Genomic DNA, 17,579 nt, shown 5'->3' on the forward strand with positions numbered 1-17,579 from the left:
ATGGCCGTTCCAAGAAGCAGACTACACGCTGTGTTGCTGTCATGTGCCCGGTGCTCACGATCCAGCGCCAGACACTCAGCAATTCTCAAGGAACGGCTACACACGACAAACAGACACCCATTTCTTCATCCTCATCGCCGTTTATGGTCTAAAGGACAGCCGGTAAGACTGTTCGCTGGTTCACTTCATGCGACCTTGTGGGGGTGGTTTTGCAACCGTTCCCCACTGTAACTATTTATGCTTATTTCACCAGCCCTTGCGTTCGTTAGTTTTCAAGAGATTACAGAGGGATATATTTGTTTCCATCACAGGCATGTGTCACAGTCAATACGTAGAGAGAGAAATAAGGGCGTAGTTTCATCCTGACGTGTGCCGGCATACAGGCCAGCAAGGGTCATTCACCCCTCCCTCAACCCCCCCACCTGTTCTGCCCATCCCCACATGTCCTATTTTAACCCAGTGTCACCCAGAAACAAATGGGATATTTGACTATTTCCTCTTTCTAATGGACATTATATATGTTTAGTTTAAGAGACCAGAAATGTTATTACCATATTATCAGTCGGTCTCTATAAAAATACATTTTTATAAAATCAAAACACAAAGAAGTAACCAAGGTAAAGTATAAACATTCTTCTTCTTTTGAAGAGAAGAGCCAACTCTGATGTCTATGGTCAGTGATCTTGCTGACAGTTCCACTGACATTTTCACCTTCATGACACAACTACTGTGATGACATTTTTCAAAGCTGACTTGAGATCGCATGACCTTTATTTTTTTTGACATGGTTGTAGTCCAGGGGCCAGATTGGAGAGGGGGGTGTGGGTGGGGGGCAGGAACAGTTTTGTTTGTAAACTTTTTTTCTGTCCATTGTAATGTGAATGTTTTCTCAGTACAATATTAGAATTTAGATCAAGGCTTCTGCTTCTGTCTTATCATATCAGTCACATTCTGCCTGTCTCTCACTGAGTTACTCACTCTCTTTTCTGTTCCTCCTTTCACCTCTTTGTTTCTTTCCAGCACACACACACACACACACACACACACACACACACACACACACACACACACACACACACACACATTCATAAACACAAACACATGCATTCACATTTGTTGACTAACATACACATATGAATATATATGGACACACACACACACACAGCTACGCACGCACACACACACACGTGCATGAATGCATGCATGTGCATGCACTTGAACATATATCACATGTATTGTTGTAGTGAAAAGATCTTAAACAAATGAACAAATGTACATGCCTTAATAAGCATACACAATCACTTGTCTGAAACAAAGTAATACGTTTATATACATGGATGTAACAAAATATTTAGTGTCTGACATAGAACAGTATCAGGATACATTTGGTATTTATGACAATTTTGTAAACCTTTTTTCTTTCAAGAAGAGGATTAAATCTCAGTTTAGACATGAAAGTACAATATGTTGGATAATATCAATTGAAAAGTTTCAGAAATTGTCTAAGAATATTAAATTGAAAGTAGAATACTAAAAAGAATTATTTTGAAACATGTGAATACAGTAATATTAGATTTAAAATATTTCATTTTGAATCTTTAATGCAGTATAAGTATGTCCACTTTGTGTGACAGTATACGACATATGAGTCCTTTCTTTTCTTTTTAACAGGTGTGTCCTGTTTGTATGAATACTGAATCATCTGTTTAACAGTATTGAAAGAACATAATATTGATATATCTGAGTTATGTTTGAGAATCCAATATTTAATACTAATAGTTATGAAATGTCTTCTGTTTAGATCTGAGTATATGAGTTGAAGTATGTGAAAGTGATCAGAGTTTAAATCAGTGTGTTCCGTTTCAAAGTTGATAGAAAATTGTGAATGCAATATGGATATACAGTACTGAAACATATTCATTTTAGTGTGCCTGTGAATGCAAGATCACTGTAAACATGCAAGATGGAACTGATATGATTTGAGACATCTCACGCAATATGTTTGAATGGTGTCACACTCTGCAGACATGCCAGTCATGGCTCCATCTCCAAGGTCACCAAGGTCATCCTCATCACTTCAGATGGCAGCAGATAGATCTCAGGACATCATCACAGAAAGCTCACCTCACATCATCTTCAGGGCACCAAGTTCAATCCTCCGCAGCAGTGCTGGATCCATATCAGCTGGTGCAGTCAGAAATGTCCACTTTGTGTGACAGTATACGACATGTGAGTTCTTTTTTTCTTTCTTTTGAACAGGTATGTCCACTTTGTGTGACAGTATACGACGTGCGTTCCTTCTTTTCTTTTGAACAGGTATGTCCACTTTGTGTGACAGTATATGACATGTGAGTTCCTTCTTTTCTTTTGAACAGGTATATCCACTTTGTGTGACAGTATATGACATGTGAGTTCCTTTTTTTCTTTTGAATAGGTATGTCCACTTTGAAAGATAGTATACGACAGAGTTCCTTCTTTTGTTTTTAAAAGGCATGTCCAAAAGGTATGCCCACTTTGTGTGACAGTATACAACATGTGAGTCCCTTTCTTTCTTTTTTTTAACAGGTATGTCCACTTTGTGTGACAGTATACAACATGTGCGTTCCTTCTTTTCTTTTGAACAAGTATGTCCACTTTGTGTGACTTACAGTATATGACTTGTAAGTGAGGATATGTTCTTTCTGTTCTTTTCAACATTGCCACTCTGGATAATAAATATTCACATTATAGTCCAATTAATACAAAGGAAAAAGTATGTACAAAGGACAGTATATGACATGTGCAGACTCACATGTAAACATGTGAACATGCACATACAAAAGTACAGTCATAACTAAACTTTACTGCTGAAGTATGCTGTTTGTCATGATGAACATGGAAAATACAATGTAGTCATGACTAAACTTTATTTCTGAAACATTGATCGTGCTGAGTGCTCTGGATAGTGTATGTTCACATTATGGTACAGTCAATACAAAGGAAAAAGTCGAAACAAGCAAAGCAGTACAGCTGAAAGTGAAAGACATCAAATAGTGTAACTGGTGTTGGTTGCGTTATTCTAATACTTGTACCACTAATTTAGAAGAGCACTTTCCTTTGGTTTGTGGAAATCCAAATCATGAAAATTGCAGATTATCTCTAAAATTTCCTAAAGTACCATGTTGGAATGTGCAGACCTGTTTGAATCTACCCTTGTGTATACACAGAAATGGAAGATGAAATGCACTTTAAATATAATGTTAAAGAGTGTGTGAGGGGAAGGAAGGACAGGGAGATGGTGTGGGGGAGGGGGTGATAGTAAGAACAGCAATGATTCTGACGGCTGAGTGAGTGGGAGTGGCAGGGGGAGTTGGTGAGAGGGAGCAGGGGGGAGGGGGTAGGGAGAGGGCCTCAGCCATCCATGGTGTGCTCAAATCGCTGTCCTCTCTAGCTGACCACAGACAGGGGCCTCACTGGTGATATGACACAGACTGGCAGACACAGGCTGGGAACTTATCACTTTCCATCAAGAAGACAGGGCTGACACGTGATTAGCAGCAACATAAAAACTGTTTGCAAGATATATATATATATATATATATATATATATATATATATACACATCCTTTTTTTCTTCTTTTTTTCTTTTTTTTTTTTTTTTTTCTACATCATATGACTGTTTATGATAATATATATTATTAGAAATATGAACTGTGATAGTGTGCAGAATAGGAGTCCTCTCCCCTTCACGTTCCAGTGATGGTTTTCTCCTTGTCAGCTATTGACCTGACGTGGGTGTTGATGATGCTAGCCAGTGATGTAACTAAACTAATACAAAGATTTTTTTTTTGTTTTTGTTTTTTTCTCTTTTGACAGGAACTAAGTATAAATCAGGAAGAGCTGGGGACCATAGTGCAGTGATGTAACTAAACTAGCATGCAGTTTTTTGGGTTTTTAAAAAAATAATCTTTTGATAGGAACTAGGTGTAAATCAGGAAGAGCTAGGGACCATAGTGCAGTATTATTTTGACGGCATGGGGAAGGCATTCCGGCCAAACAGTGATATAACAAAACAAACAAACACGCAGTATTTTTTTGTTTTTCTTCTTTTTTTTGTCTTTTGACAGGAACTAAGTATAAATCAGGGAGAGCTGGGGACCATAGTGCGATATTATTTTGACGGCACGGGGAAGGCCTTCCGGCCCATGGTGGTCATGCTGATGGCCAAGGCCTGCAACATTCACCACAGGGCCGAGCAGAGGTGAGCCCACCTGTAACAGGCTGCAGATCAACTGCTTGCATCTGTCATTACTTCTTGGTACTTTCACTTACCTTTGGCATTGCAAAGCGCCATGAGAAACGTTTGTTCAGCCTGCTTTTGCCTTGCATCCATTGTTAGCTGTTGGTACTTTCATTTACATTTGGCATTGCAAAGCGCCATGAGAAACGTTTGTTCAGCCTGCTTTTTACCTTGAGTCCATTGTTAGTTGTTGGTACTTTCACTTACCTTTGGCATTGCAAAGCGCCATGAGAAATGTTTGTTCAGCCTGCTTTTGCCTTGCGTCCATTGTTAGTTGTTGGTACTTTCACTTACCTATGGCATTGCAAAGCACCATGAGAAACATTTGTTCAGCCTGCTTTTACCTTGAGTCCATTGTTAGTTGTTGGTACTTTCACTTACCTTTTGCATTGCAAAGCGCCATGAGAAACATTTGTTCAGCCTGCTTTTGCCATGCATCCATTGTTAGTTGTAGGCACTTTCACTTACCTTTGGCATTGCAAAGCGCCACGGGAAACGTTTGTTCAGCCTGCTTTTGCCTTGATCAGCCTGCTTTTACCTTGAGTCCATTGTTAGTTGTTGGTACTTTCACTTACCTTTGGCATTGCAAAGCGCCACGAGAAACGTTTGTTCAGCCTGCTTTTACCTTGAGTCCATTGTTAGTTGTTGGTACTTTCACTTACCTTTGGCATTGCAAAGCGCCATGAGAAACGTTTGTTCAGCCTGCTTTTGCCATGCATCCATTGTTAGTTGTAGGCACTTTCACTTACCTTTGGCATTGCAAAGCGCCACGGGAAACGTTTGTTCAGCCTGCTTTTGCCTTGATCCCCCCCTTTGGGTGTATTCACATGCAGGAGATCAAATCTGCATGTTAAAGATCCTGTAATGCGTGACAGTGTGTTGGTGGGTTATAGAAATATGAATGTACCCTGCACGCACACCCCTGGAAAAAGGAGTATGGCTTCCTAAACAGCAAAGGTAAAAAAAAAATTAAAAAATGGTTGAACATATAAAAGCCCTCTAGTTGATCCGTATCAGTGAATGTTCCAGTTGTGTCCCTTGTATACATCAAAAAGGAGAGAAAAGACATGGCTGACAATATCTTTTTGGGGAGGGTGGGGGCCTCGGGGGGGGGGGGGGGGGGGGGGTAAACATATATATTTACTAAGGTAAAAAAAACAACAACAACTGAACATACATGTTTATGACAAGTTTTATTTTGTTTGTATAAACATTATCACTCATTTAGAAGACAAAAACACACCCAAACAAGTGACCTACACATGTGTTCATTTTGTGTTGATGAAGCCCTTTGTGCAGCATTTTGAAAAAAGAACCCATGGCAGAGTAAGTGTTGACCTCTGGCAAAATTACGTAGAAGAAATCCACTCTGTTAGATATATATCTATATATGCATGCACTTGAGGCCTGACAAGCGCGGTGGGTTATGCTGCTGGTCAGGCATCTGTCTAGCAGATGTGGTTAAGTGTATGTGGAATTGTCAGAAGGCAGTAACGCCTCCTTGAGAAAATGAAACTAAAACTGTTGACAACATGGTGGTCAGGTTGTTGGAGTCTCAGCGCAGGATCGCCATGATCACAGAGATGTTGCACACCGCCACCTTGATACACGACGACGTCATCGACGCCTCCGACGCCAGACGGGGCAAAGACAGCATCAACCACGTCTGGGGACAGAGGAAAGTAGGTTCTCATGGCATCATCATCTTCTTCTTCTTCACCTTCTTCTTCTTTGTCATCTTCTGTTTCTTCTATCTCCTTTTCTTTTCTTTTCATCTTCTGCATCCTGGTTTTGTTACCCCATCATCCCACGCCGCTCATTCTGTTGATCTGCCGCAGTCTCAACGTTGGCATTCCACAGTGCACTATACATAGCAGGACACCAGGAGGCCACACATTAGAGGGCACCCTGCACTGCTGCTCATTCACTGCAGTGGTGTCCAGTAGCGTCTGGTTTTGTTTAGCATTCGCAGAACACACCCTACTAAGTCCCCTACTGATTACCATAATCACTTAATCACAGAGTCAGACTCAGCATCCCCTTCCAAATGGAGGCCACCTTATCCTTCTGTGTTTGTTGGCTGTTAGTCCCGTGTTCATGTTTTTAGTCAGATTTAGGCAGCCGTTCTCCATTTTCAGGGGGCAGTCACAGCATGTAAAGTGCATGATGACAACACAGACTATTACTGAATGAGATATGTTGTATTATCATTACTTTGGAGACTATACATTTGTGGCTATTGTACAAGCACAGTATAATCGTTCAGCAGCTTATTGTTTTGTTGTTGTTGTTTTTGGTTGTTATTTTGTGTGTGTGTTATTTCCTGTAAAGATGCTGATTTAAATTGTTTTATTTTCATATATCAGTGTTAGCAGTTTGTATGAGTATGAGAAGTTTTGACAAGCTTGTTCCAATAATTTTTTGCAGCTGGTGCTTATTAATTTATTTGTATTTATATAAATATATATGCACAAAATAAAACCTGTGACCCTGTCAAGTCTATGTTCTGCGATGTTTGAAGAAAAAAAATCCACTGAGGGAAAAAGTCCAAAACGGATGCATTCACACCTTTGTACAGTTTGTCAAGTGCCTTCTTTTACCTTTTTACTGTTTATATCAGGAGATAGAATCAGATGTTCAGCATGGATTCTTTTGAAGCAGTTTCATATCAAAGCACATCTTAATAAATCATTTTATATCACTTTTTTTTTTCATCTTTGATCTTTGTAATAAGATTTCTGTTATTGGAAATTCTGTCTTTTCTTCTTTCTTTTTTTTTTCCTTTTTTAAAAATTGATTTTAGGACATTTTGAACATTGAAAAAAAAAAATCATCATTGTTGACATGACTGTCATGTTGCAGGCTATACTATCAGGGAACTACATACTGTCAGCATTGTCCATGGTACTGGCGCGCATTGGAAACCCCCAGGTGGTGTCCATCATGTCACAGGTGGTGGAGGACCTGGTCAGGGGTGAGTGCAGCTCACTGTCATCGTGTCAGAGTGTGTGGAGTGTTCTGTTAGTGTGTGTACGCTACACCACATCATCTGTGTGGACTGTTCTGTTTGTGTGTGTACGCTACACCACATCATCTCCAGTGTCAGGGTGTGTCAGAGTGTGTGGACTGTTCCGTTTGTATGTGTACGCTACAAGACATCATCTGCAGTGTCAGGGTGTGTGAGAGTGTGTGGACTGTTCCGTTTGTATGTGTACGCTACAAGACATCATCTGCAGTGTCAGGGTGAGTGGGAGTGTGTGGACTGTTCCATTTATATGTGTACACTACACCACATCATCTGCAGTGTCAGGGTGAGTGGGAGTGTGTGGACTGTTCCATTTATATGTGTACACTACACCACATCATCTGCAGTGTCAGGGTGAGTGAGAGTGTGTGGACTGTTCCGTTTGTATGTGTACACTACACGACATCATCTGCAGTGTCAGGGTGAGTGAGAGTGTGTGGACTGTTCCATTTGTATGTGTACACTACACCACATCATCTGCAGTGTCAGGGTGTGTGAGAGTGTGTGGACTGTTCCGTTTGTATGTGTACACTACACCACATCATCTGCAGTGTCAGGGTGAGTGAGAGTGTGTGGACTGTTCCGTTTGTATGTGTACACTACACCACATCATCTGCAGTGTCAGGGTGTGTGAGAGTGTGTAGACTGTTCCGTTTATATGTGTACACTACACCACATCATCTGCAGTGTCAGAGTGTGTGGACTGTTCCTTTTGTATGTGTACGCTACACCACATCATCTGCAGTGCAGAGCAGATCAGGCCAAGAGAGCCTTTCCTAGGTTTATGAAACATTCAACATTAACATGGAATTGAAAAAAAAAAATTTTAATAAAAATAAATCATTAAAAAAAAAAAAATGGAGTGGAGCACAAGCAGGCCATGTTCAGTCATTCTAGAACTGGGCATCTTTCTGGGGTCAGTGACATCAGATACATGATATACATGATACACATTTACATTATGATCAGGGTTGCAAAAAAAAAGGTTGAATGGAAAGATAGAAAGAGAGTGGCACATTGAGAAAGGGAAGTAACAGGCACAGAAACCGGGAAAGGGAGGTAAAAGATAGAATGTGAGAGTGACAGATTGAGAAAGGGAAGAAACAGGAAGTGGGAAGGGATGCAGAAGAAGAGCAAGAAAGTGAGTGACAGATTGAGAAAGGGAAGTAATTGGTACAGAAAGTGGGGAAGGGGGGTAATCAGAAGGTGAAACATGATTTATCTGTAACATGAACAAAGGAGAGGAGAAACAAATTGTCAGTTTCCATTTCTGTTCCAGGAGAGTTCATGCAGCTTGGTTCCAAGGAAGATGAGAACGAGCGCTTCTCTCACTACCTGGACAAAACCTTCAAGAAGACGGCTAGTATGCTGGCCGCTAGCTGTCAGTCTGTGAGTTGCAGTGTGTGTGTGTTGAGTGCATGCGTGTGAGAGTATATGCATCGCCCAAGACGGCGGTCATCACCGATTTCTCCTAGCCAGACTGAGTTAGTTCTTCCTGGAGTGAAGACCACTCCCACATCCCTTCTGACTCTGTCAACACTGAAGACCTTGACAGGGACTGAGATTCCTTCAGACAATCTTCATGACTCTGTCAACACTGAAGACCTTGACAGGGACTGAGATTCCTTCAGACAATCTTCATGACTCTGTCAACACTCAAGACCTTGACAGGGACTGAGATTCCTTCAGACAATCTTCATGACTATGTCAACACTGAAGACCTTGACAGGGACTTAGATTCCTTCAGACAATCTTCATGACTGTCAACACTGAAGACCTTGACAGGGACTTAGATTCCTTCAGACAATCTTCATGACTCTGTCAACACTCAAGACCTTGACAGGGACTGAGATTCCTTCAGACAATCTTCAGGACTATGTCAACACTGAAGACCTTGACAGGGACTGAGATTCCTTCAGACAATCTTCATGACTCTGTCAACACTGAAGACCTTGACTTCCTTCAGACAGTCTTCATGAAATGTTTTTCCATACTTTTTGACGATGGTCTGTTGTGTTGTCCATGAATCTTGTACCAACAAAATATTGTTCAATACTTTTTGACAGTGCTGTGTTGTCCATGAATCTTGTACCAACAAAATATTTTTCAATACTTTTTGACAGTGCTGTGTTGTCCATGAATCTTGTACCAACAAAATCTTTTTCAATACTTCCTGACAGTGGTCTGTTGTGTTGTCCTTGAATCTTGTACCAACAAAATATTTTTCAATACTTTTTGACAGTGCTGTGTTGTCCATGAATCTTGTACCAACAAAATCTTTTTCAATACTTCCTGACAGTGGTCAGTTGTGTTGTCTGTGAATCTTGCAGTTGACAGGCCTCAAGAAGTACTACTGGACTGTTGACAGATTGAAATCAGGTGTATATGGAGAGTTGATGCTTCTGACAGAGTGTTGTGGTGTTGCAGGTGGCAGTGTTGGGAGACTGTGATGATGATGTGTCAAACATGGCTTACGACTATGGTCGTAACTTGGGCATTGCTTTTCAGGTAAGAGAGAATGCGCGCACGCGCGCATGTGTGTGTGAGTGTGTGTGTGTGTGTGTGTGTAAGTTTACATGTGTAAGAGTGTTTGTGTGTCTGTCTGTGTGTGTTTTGTGTGTGTATGTCTGGTGTGTGTGTATGTGTGTGTATGTGTGTGTAGCTCTGTGTGTGTATATGTGTGCCTGTGTAGGTTTGTATAGTATTTGCATATATATATATATATATATATATATATATAATGTGTGTGTGTGTGTGTGTGTTGCTACATGTCTGAGAACTTTGAGTTTTCTTTATTTTCTTCTTCTTACAAAGACATGTGCTTCTTCTTCTTCTTCGTTCGTGGGCTGCAACTCCCACGTTCACTCGTATTTACACGAATGGGCTTTTACGTGTATGACCATTTTTACCCCACCATGTAGGCAGCCATTCTCCGTTTTCGGGGGTCAAAGTCGTGCACATTGTTGATTAAACTTTGCAGCTGGTGGACGACCTGTTGGACTTTGTGTCGAGTGAACAGCTGATGGGAAAACCCACTGCTGCTGACCTCAAGCTGGGTCTGGCCACCGCCCCTGTGCTCTTCGCTGCTCAGCAGGTCAGGGCTCTGTGTTGTAGCCTCTGTTTGGGATACATCATGATAATGATAAGAATAATAATAATAATATAATGATAATAATAATCATCATAATGATGATGATAATAAAGTAGTAATGATAATGATGATAATGATAATTATAACAATAATCATACTAATAATAACGAATTGATAATGATAATATGATAATAATAATAATAATGGACATCTGTATAGCGCATTTTTTTCAGAAATACTGCTCAAAGCGCTTTCGTTCCTCCCCTTTTACCCCATCCCCCTCCTTAACCACCCCCACCCCCCTTACCCCCAACCACACAGATAGAAACAGGTGCCAGAATTCACTCGCACAATTAAACGTTGAAAACTACTCGCCCGCATCAGAAACACCTGCCATGATACACTTGCACAAAACGAACATTGAAAAACCACTCACCCCACCCACCCACCTCTGTAGAAAATGCATCCCTGCAACGCATGTGCACAGATGCACAGATGCTGGCAAGCACCTCACCGTCTTCCTCAGTACAGCTGGTACAGGACGACTAGTTGGGATGGACAGACTGTGAGTGAACTGAGTTCACAGCAGCATCAGTGTTGTGCCAGTCTGAGGCATTTTGATTTTAAACGTTTGCTGTTGTGCAGTACCCAGAGCTGAATGCACTCATCATGCGGAGATTCTCCCAGGACGGAGATGTAGAGATGGCAAGACAGATGGTAGCAAAGGTCAGTTTTTATTTATTTATTTTAATGTTATCTCCTTGGAGGCATAGAATAATAGACCGAAGTGTGTGTTTGGGGTTGGGAGAGGGGGCGGGGGGGAGGGAGGGGGGGGATTGGGGAAGGGAAGTATGGGGCAGGGTGCATGTGTTTTAATCTAAAGTGTGTAAATAAAAAATTAAATGAAGAAAAATTAAAAGAGTTATTGTCAGTGGTTTGATCCAAAATGAAGGTGTCTTCATGGGCATTTCCATCTGCAATGTGTCAACGTTGGAGGTGTGTTGATCATGTTGCTGTTCACTGTCTTGTCTGTGACTCTTATTGTAATGACTGTGGATTTGAGAAACAGTAGTGTGAAGTACTCACATACAATTGAAAAAGTTTTCATTTTATCATATTCTGCATTTGCTTAAGCCTTCACCAGCCACTAACTGAAATGGATGGTAGATAACACACTCTGCATGCCATTACTTTTTGTTTTCTGTTACCAGCCACCAAATGAAATGGATGGTAGATTACAACCTTCACACACTATTAGCTTTCGCTTTATGTTGCTCTTCAGTTTTTGTTATTGCATGTTTTATTATCCTGAAAAAGAAAAAAAAAATCTTGTTGAAACCGATCGAAAGTGACATTCATCATTTTCGTCTGTGTGTGTGTGCAGAGCGATGGAATCGAACAGACCAAACTGCTGGCCTCCAAACACACACAGGAGGCGCTGCGACTGCTGCAATACCTGAACCCCTCCACCATCCAGCATGCTCTGGTCACCTTGACGCAGAGACTGTTGACTCGACAGAAATAATGTTGACTATGACAATGTAGGTGTTTGCTAGTAATGTTTTGCAGTTATGTACAGAAATCGGTCATCGGTCCACGGAAACTGCCCACTTGCTGTGATCGGTTGTTTCTTTGCCATAGGCTGCGCTGTACAGTGTTGAAATTTGGTAATAAATGAAAGGTGACAGCTTGAAGCTGTAGTAATATTGTGAACAGTTTTGTGGTGTACAGTGCTGACAGTTTGGTAATAAATGGGACAGTGTGAATCTGTTGTCACTGTGTGAACAGTTTTGTGTTGTACAGTACTGACACATTGTAATAGATGGGACAGTGTGAATCTGTTTTCACTGTGTGAACAGTTTTGTGCTGTACAGTACTGACAGTTTGGTAATAAATGGGACAGTGTGAATGTGTTGTCACTGTGTGAACAGTTTTGTGCAGAAGAGGGTTGTGAGAGGGAGGGAAAACCTGATTTTTTTTTCTTTCTTAAAAAGCCAAATGTTGATATTGGCCTAAATACAGTGCTCCCACCCCGTCTCCCACCCTCCCTGATTAATAAAGTACAAAGCCAGTCACGTCATGCAACAAGATTGGTGGTTTTTGGTTCAGCAAGTTGAAAACTCACCAAGAACATTACTTTGATAGGATTGCTTGTTACAGCACAAGACTCTAAGAAGCAAGGTGCATGCAGGATAGAAAACCAAACTTTCGTTATCAGTTCTTCTATCTCCGCCATCGTCTTTCTTTCCTGTATTTTCCATATTTTCCTAACTCTTCTGTTGAATTCAGTGTTGGACTGAATGTACCAGTGATGTAGTGCTTTCTCACCACTGCCCTTCATGAGGGGCTATGGCCCACAGTGAATGAAATGTTCACATTCTCTCTCTCTCTCCGAGTCTCTCTCTCTCTCTTTCTCCAGGTCACCCCACCTTCTCTACACTGCCCATTTTACCTCTCACTTCACCCTCCACCTCCAACCTCACCCCCCTCTGCTCTTCTCAGGGACACATCAGTGATTCATTCCATTTCTCCCCTCACCAAGGATTGATTCCATTTCTCCCCTTCACCAAGGATTGATGCCATTTCTCCCCCTCACCAAGGATTGATACCATTTCTCCCCCTCACATAGGATTGATTCCATTTCTCCCCCTCATCAAGGATTGATACCATTTCTCCCCCTCACCAAGGATTGATTCCATTTCCCCCCCATATCAAGGATTGATACCATTTCTCCCCCTCACCAAGGATTGATTCCATTTCCCACCCTCATCAAGGATTGATACCATTTCTCCCCCTCACCAAGGATTGATACCATTTCTCCCCTCACCAAGGATTGATACCATTTCTCCCCTCACCAAGGATTGATTCCATTTCTCCCCTCACCAAGGATTGGTACCATTTCTCCCCTCACCGAGGATTGATTCCATTTCTCCCCTCACCGAGGATTGATACCATTTCTCCCCTCATCCCCTCACCAAGGATTGATACCATTTCTCCCCTCACCGAGGATTGATTCCATTTCTCCCCTTATCAAGGATTGATACCATTTCTCCCCTCATCCCCTCACCAAGGATTGATTCCATTTCTCCCCTCACCAAGGATTGATACCATTTCTCCCCCTCACCAAAGATTGATACCATTTCTCCCCTCACAAAGGATTGATTCCATTTCTCCCCTCATCCCCTCACCAAGGATTGATTCCATTTCTCCCCTCACCAAGGATTGATACCATTTCTCCCCTCACCAAAGATTGATTCCATTTCTCCCCCTCACCAAGGATTGATACCATTTCTCCCCTCACTGAGGATTGATACCATTTCTCCCGTCACCAAGGATTGATACCATTTCTCCCCCTCACCAAGGATTGATACCATTTCTCCCCTTGATTCCATTTCTCCCCTCATACCATTTCTCCCCTCACCAAGGATTGATACCATTTCTCCCCTCACCAAGGATTGATTCCATTTCTCCCCCTCACCGAGGATTGATTCCATTTCTCCCCTCACCAAGGATTGATACCATTTCTCCCCTCACCAAGGATTGATACCATTTCTTCCCCTCACCAAGGATTGATACCATTTCTCCCCTCACCAAGGATTGATTCCATTTCTCCCCTCATACCATTTCTCCCCTCACCAAGGATTGATACCATTTCTCCCCCTCACCAAGGATTGATACCATTTCTCCCCCTCACCAAGGATTGATACCATTTCTCCCCTCACCAAGGATTGATACCATTTCTCCCCCTCACCAAGGATTGATTCCATTTCTCCCCTCACCAAGGATTGATACCATTTCTCCCCTCACTGAGGATTGATACCATTTCTCCGTCCAGATGTACCATTCTCCCTCACTGAGGATTGATACCATTTCTCCCCTCACCAAGGATTGATTCCATTTACCATTTCTCCCCTCACCAAGGATTGGTACCATTTCTCCCCCTCACCAAGGATTGATACCATTTCTCCCCTCACTGAGGATTGATTCCATTTCTCCCCCTCACCAAGGATTGGTACCATTTCTCCCCCTCACCAAGGATTGATACCATTTCTCCCCCTCACCAAGGATTGATACCATTTCTCCCCTCACCAAGGATTGATACCATTTCTCCCCCTCACCAAGGATTGATACCATTTCTCCCCTCACCGAGGATTGATTCCATTTCTCCCCTCATATCATTTCTCCCCTCACCAAGGATTGATACCATTTCTCCCCTCACCAAGGATTGATACCATTTCTCCCCCTCACCAAGGATTGATTCCATTTCTCCCCTCACCAAGGATTGATACCATTTCTCCCCTCACCAAGGATTGATTCCATTTATCCCCTCACCAAGGATTGATTCCTCACCAAGGATTGATACCATTTCTCCCCTCACCAAGGATTGATTCCATTTATCCCCTCACCAAGGATTGATTCCATTTCTCCCCTCATACCATTTCTCCCCTCACCAAGGATTGATACCATTTCTCCCCTCACCAAGGATTGATTCCATTTCTCCCCCTTATCATGGATCCATATCATTTCTCCCCACATTCACACCAATTCTCCCCACACAATACCATTTCTCCCCAGACAATCTCTTCATCATCCATCAGCTGTGTCAGCATTAGCCAGTTACTGCCATGTAAGTTCCCATCCCACCCCCACTTTTCATGTAGTTCGCCCTAAAGTTGTGTGGATGTTTACTGGGTATTAGGCATTTTCAAGGCAGTTGACTGTAATAATATGAGTGATTATAAAGTTAAGACATTATTTAGTGCCTGTCCTGTGGCTGTGGGCTTTTTACAAGCAATGAACAATATTTATGTAATGTTACATACATAGCATAGAAGGGTATACAATATGTATGTGATGTTACATATATAGCATAGAACAGTGATGTTACATACATGGTGATGAATGGTATACAATATATCTGTAATGTTACATACATGGACACACGAAAGAATCACGCACACATGTCTGCCGTACAGCTAAGAACATTCTGGCAACTTTCAAAAACAGAAAGCATGTCAGAGCTTAACCAGTTTGGAAATCCGAACCTTTACCTTTCCCACCCACCTCCTTTCAACACACACACACACACACACACACACACACACACACACACACACACTTGCTCTCCCCACTATACAACTATAGTTGCCTCATACAAGAAGTAAAGTTTTGTTACTTGTTGTTTAATCTTTTTTGTGAATTCAGTAACATTAAGCAAGACTTCTGACCCTGGCTGTCCCTCACCCAGCCCCACCCACACCTGGTCTCTCACAGACCCAGCACCAACTCATCCGCATGAAGCTCTCAGTACGAACTGCCATGAATCCCATACAGGACCCCACCCAGACAATCACAGACCTAACACCAACCGTCCACATGAAGCCATCAGTATGAATTGCCATGAATCCCATACAGTGCCCCACCCAGACAATCACAGACCAAGCACCAACAGTCCACATGAAGCCGTCAGTATGAACTGCCATGAATCCCATACAGATCCCCACCCAGACCTGATCTCTAACAGACTTAACACCCAACAGTCCACATGAAGCTGTCAGTATAAACTACCATTAATCCCATACAGGGCCCCACCCAGACCTGATTTCTTCAAAGCCAAGCGCCAACAGTCCACATGAAGCTCTCTGTATGAAATGCCATTAAGCCAGCATCCAAATGAGACACTGCGATGTGGCCAAGTTTTTTCCCCAGCATTATTCATTTCCAGGTCTGACTCAAACTGCACAGGATGCCACTTGCAGCATATAAATAAAAGCTGGTAATTGCTTGTTTGCATCACGAACGTAAGAAGTCTGAACCAATGCCACATCCAACATTTTCAGTATTGTATTGCTCTTTTTTTTTACAACAGATTTCTCTGTGTGAAATTCAGGCTGCTTTCCCCAGGGAGAGAGCGTTAATAAAGCGCAGCACCACACCCTTTTTTTCTGTTAGCAAGTACATTTCTCTTCCCCATCAAAGTGGATTTCTCTGCAGAATTTTGCCAGGGACAACCCTTTTGTTGCTGTGGATTGTTTTACATGTGCTAAATGAAAGCTACACAAAGGACCTTGGGTTATCAACTCATCTGAAGGACTGGCATCCAGACCATCTCTCACGGTCTAGTGGAGGGGAATAAGTACTTGCAGGTGTGGGATTTGATCACATGCACTCAGATCCTCTTGCTTCCAAGGCAGAAGCATTACCACAAGGCCACCATCCTAAGTGAAGGTCTCCATGCATCGGCTGACACATCAGACGGTTTGTTTGTTTTTTGGGGTGTGGAAACGTGGAAGAGGAGGAAAAATAGAAACGGGTCAAATCTCATCAATAGACTGGGATTTTTATCCCCCCCCACCCACAGGGCTGAGCTTCGAGTACTGGTTTAAGCCCCTTGCATGAATTGTCATCTACACAGATAAGAACCACAATTTCAGTCGGAAAACTGTTGTTGTCTCATTCGTCATTAATCAGATGGATTCCCCCGTCTCCTCGACGAAGGCGGCAGTACGTCGCAGGTCCTCCAGTCCTCTGTAGAACTTCCAGGTCACTGGGATTGGGTCGGGCCAGGTTTTCTCTCAGAGCGCTTGGTGGAGTGCGCAGGACTGCAGCAGATGTTCTGTTGTCTGGCTGCCTGTTCTGCATGGGCACTGCTCTGTGTTACCAATACGGAGTTTTGTGTATAGGTGGTGTTTCAGGCGGTTGTGGCCTGTCCTGAGCCTGAAAATGGCTACCTGCTCTCAATGAGTCAGCAGGTAGAACGGGTCTGCTTTGTTGTAGCATGGATGCTGCTGCTTCCACTTGTTCTGCAGCTTGGCTTTAATGATGGTCCTGGATTCAGAGTAGCTGGTAGACCTGTCCGTCTGCTCTTTCGTAGTGCCTTCCTTTGCCAGGGAGTCAGCAGTCTTATTGAGTTGGAAAACTGATAATCATTTCATTTTTAAATTTGAATGGAACATTTCGCACTTTACCAATGATGGGAATTACGTTGTTGGTTTTTGGGGGAGGGTTGTTTTGTTTTGGGGGTTTTTTTCTGTAAGGTAGAGGCTAAAATTGCAAACATGGATCAAGTTGGGTTTTTTTTATGTTTAGGACTTTAAAAGGGCAAGTTTGTTTGTTGTTGTTTTGTTTTTGTTTTTTAAATAATTCATAGAAACTTTAAAATCCAGTAAGAGCCATGTAAAACC

General features: G+C 42.3%; 1 protein-coding gene across 1 annotated transcript; it reads left to right on the forward strand.

Moving 5' to 3' along the window:
• Positions 1-12,099, forward strand: LOC143276523 (all trans-polyprenyl-diphosphate synthase PDSS1-like). The gene is made up of 10 exons (XM_076581070.1): positions 1-162; positions 2,026-2,229; positions 4,107-4,240; positions 5,823-5,961; positions 7,142-7,253; positions 8,584-8,693; positions 9,732-9,812; positions 10,285-10,398; positions 11,041-11,121; positions 11,780-12,099. Exons 1-10 carry the CDS (start codon positions 1-3, stop codon positions 11,918-11,920), a joined length of 1,278 nt encoding a protein of 425 aa, XP_076437185.1. The 3' UTR covers positions 11,921-12,099.
• Positions 12,100-17,579: the final 5,480 nt, after the last annotated feature.

Source organism: Babylonia areolata, chromosome 32 (genome assembly GCF_041734735.1).
Source record: "Babylonia areolata isolate BAREFJ2019XMU chromosome 32, ASM4173473v1, whole genome shotgun sequence".
Taxonomy (NCBI): Eukaryota; Metazoa; Mollusca; class Gastropoda; order Neogastropoda; family Buccinidae; genus Babylonia; species Babylonia areolata.

Bases quoted from the DNA above. Each gene is read 5' to 3' on its own strand.
- LOC143276523 (XM_076581070.1), top strand. From the start codon at position 1: ATGGCCGTTCCAAGAAGCAGACTACACGCTGTGTTGCTGTCATGTGCC. The intron at 163-2,025 runs GTAAGACTGTTC...CACACTCTGCAG, and splicing joins TATGGTCTAAAGGACAGCCG to ACATGCCAGTCATGGCTCCA. The intron at 11,122-11,779 runs GTCAGTTTTTAT...GTGTGTGTGCAG, and splicing joins CAAGACAGATGGTAGCAAAG to AGCGATGGAATCGAACAGAC.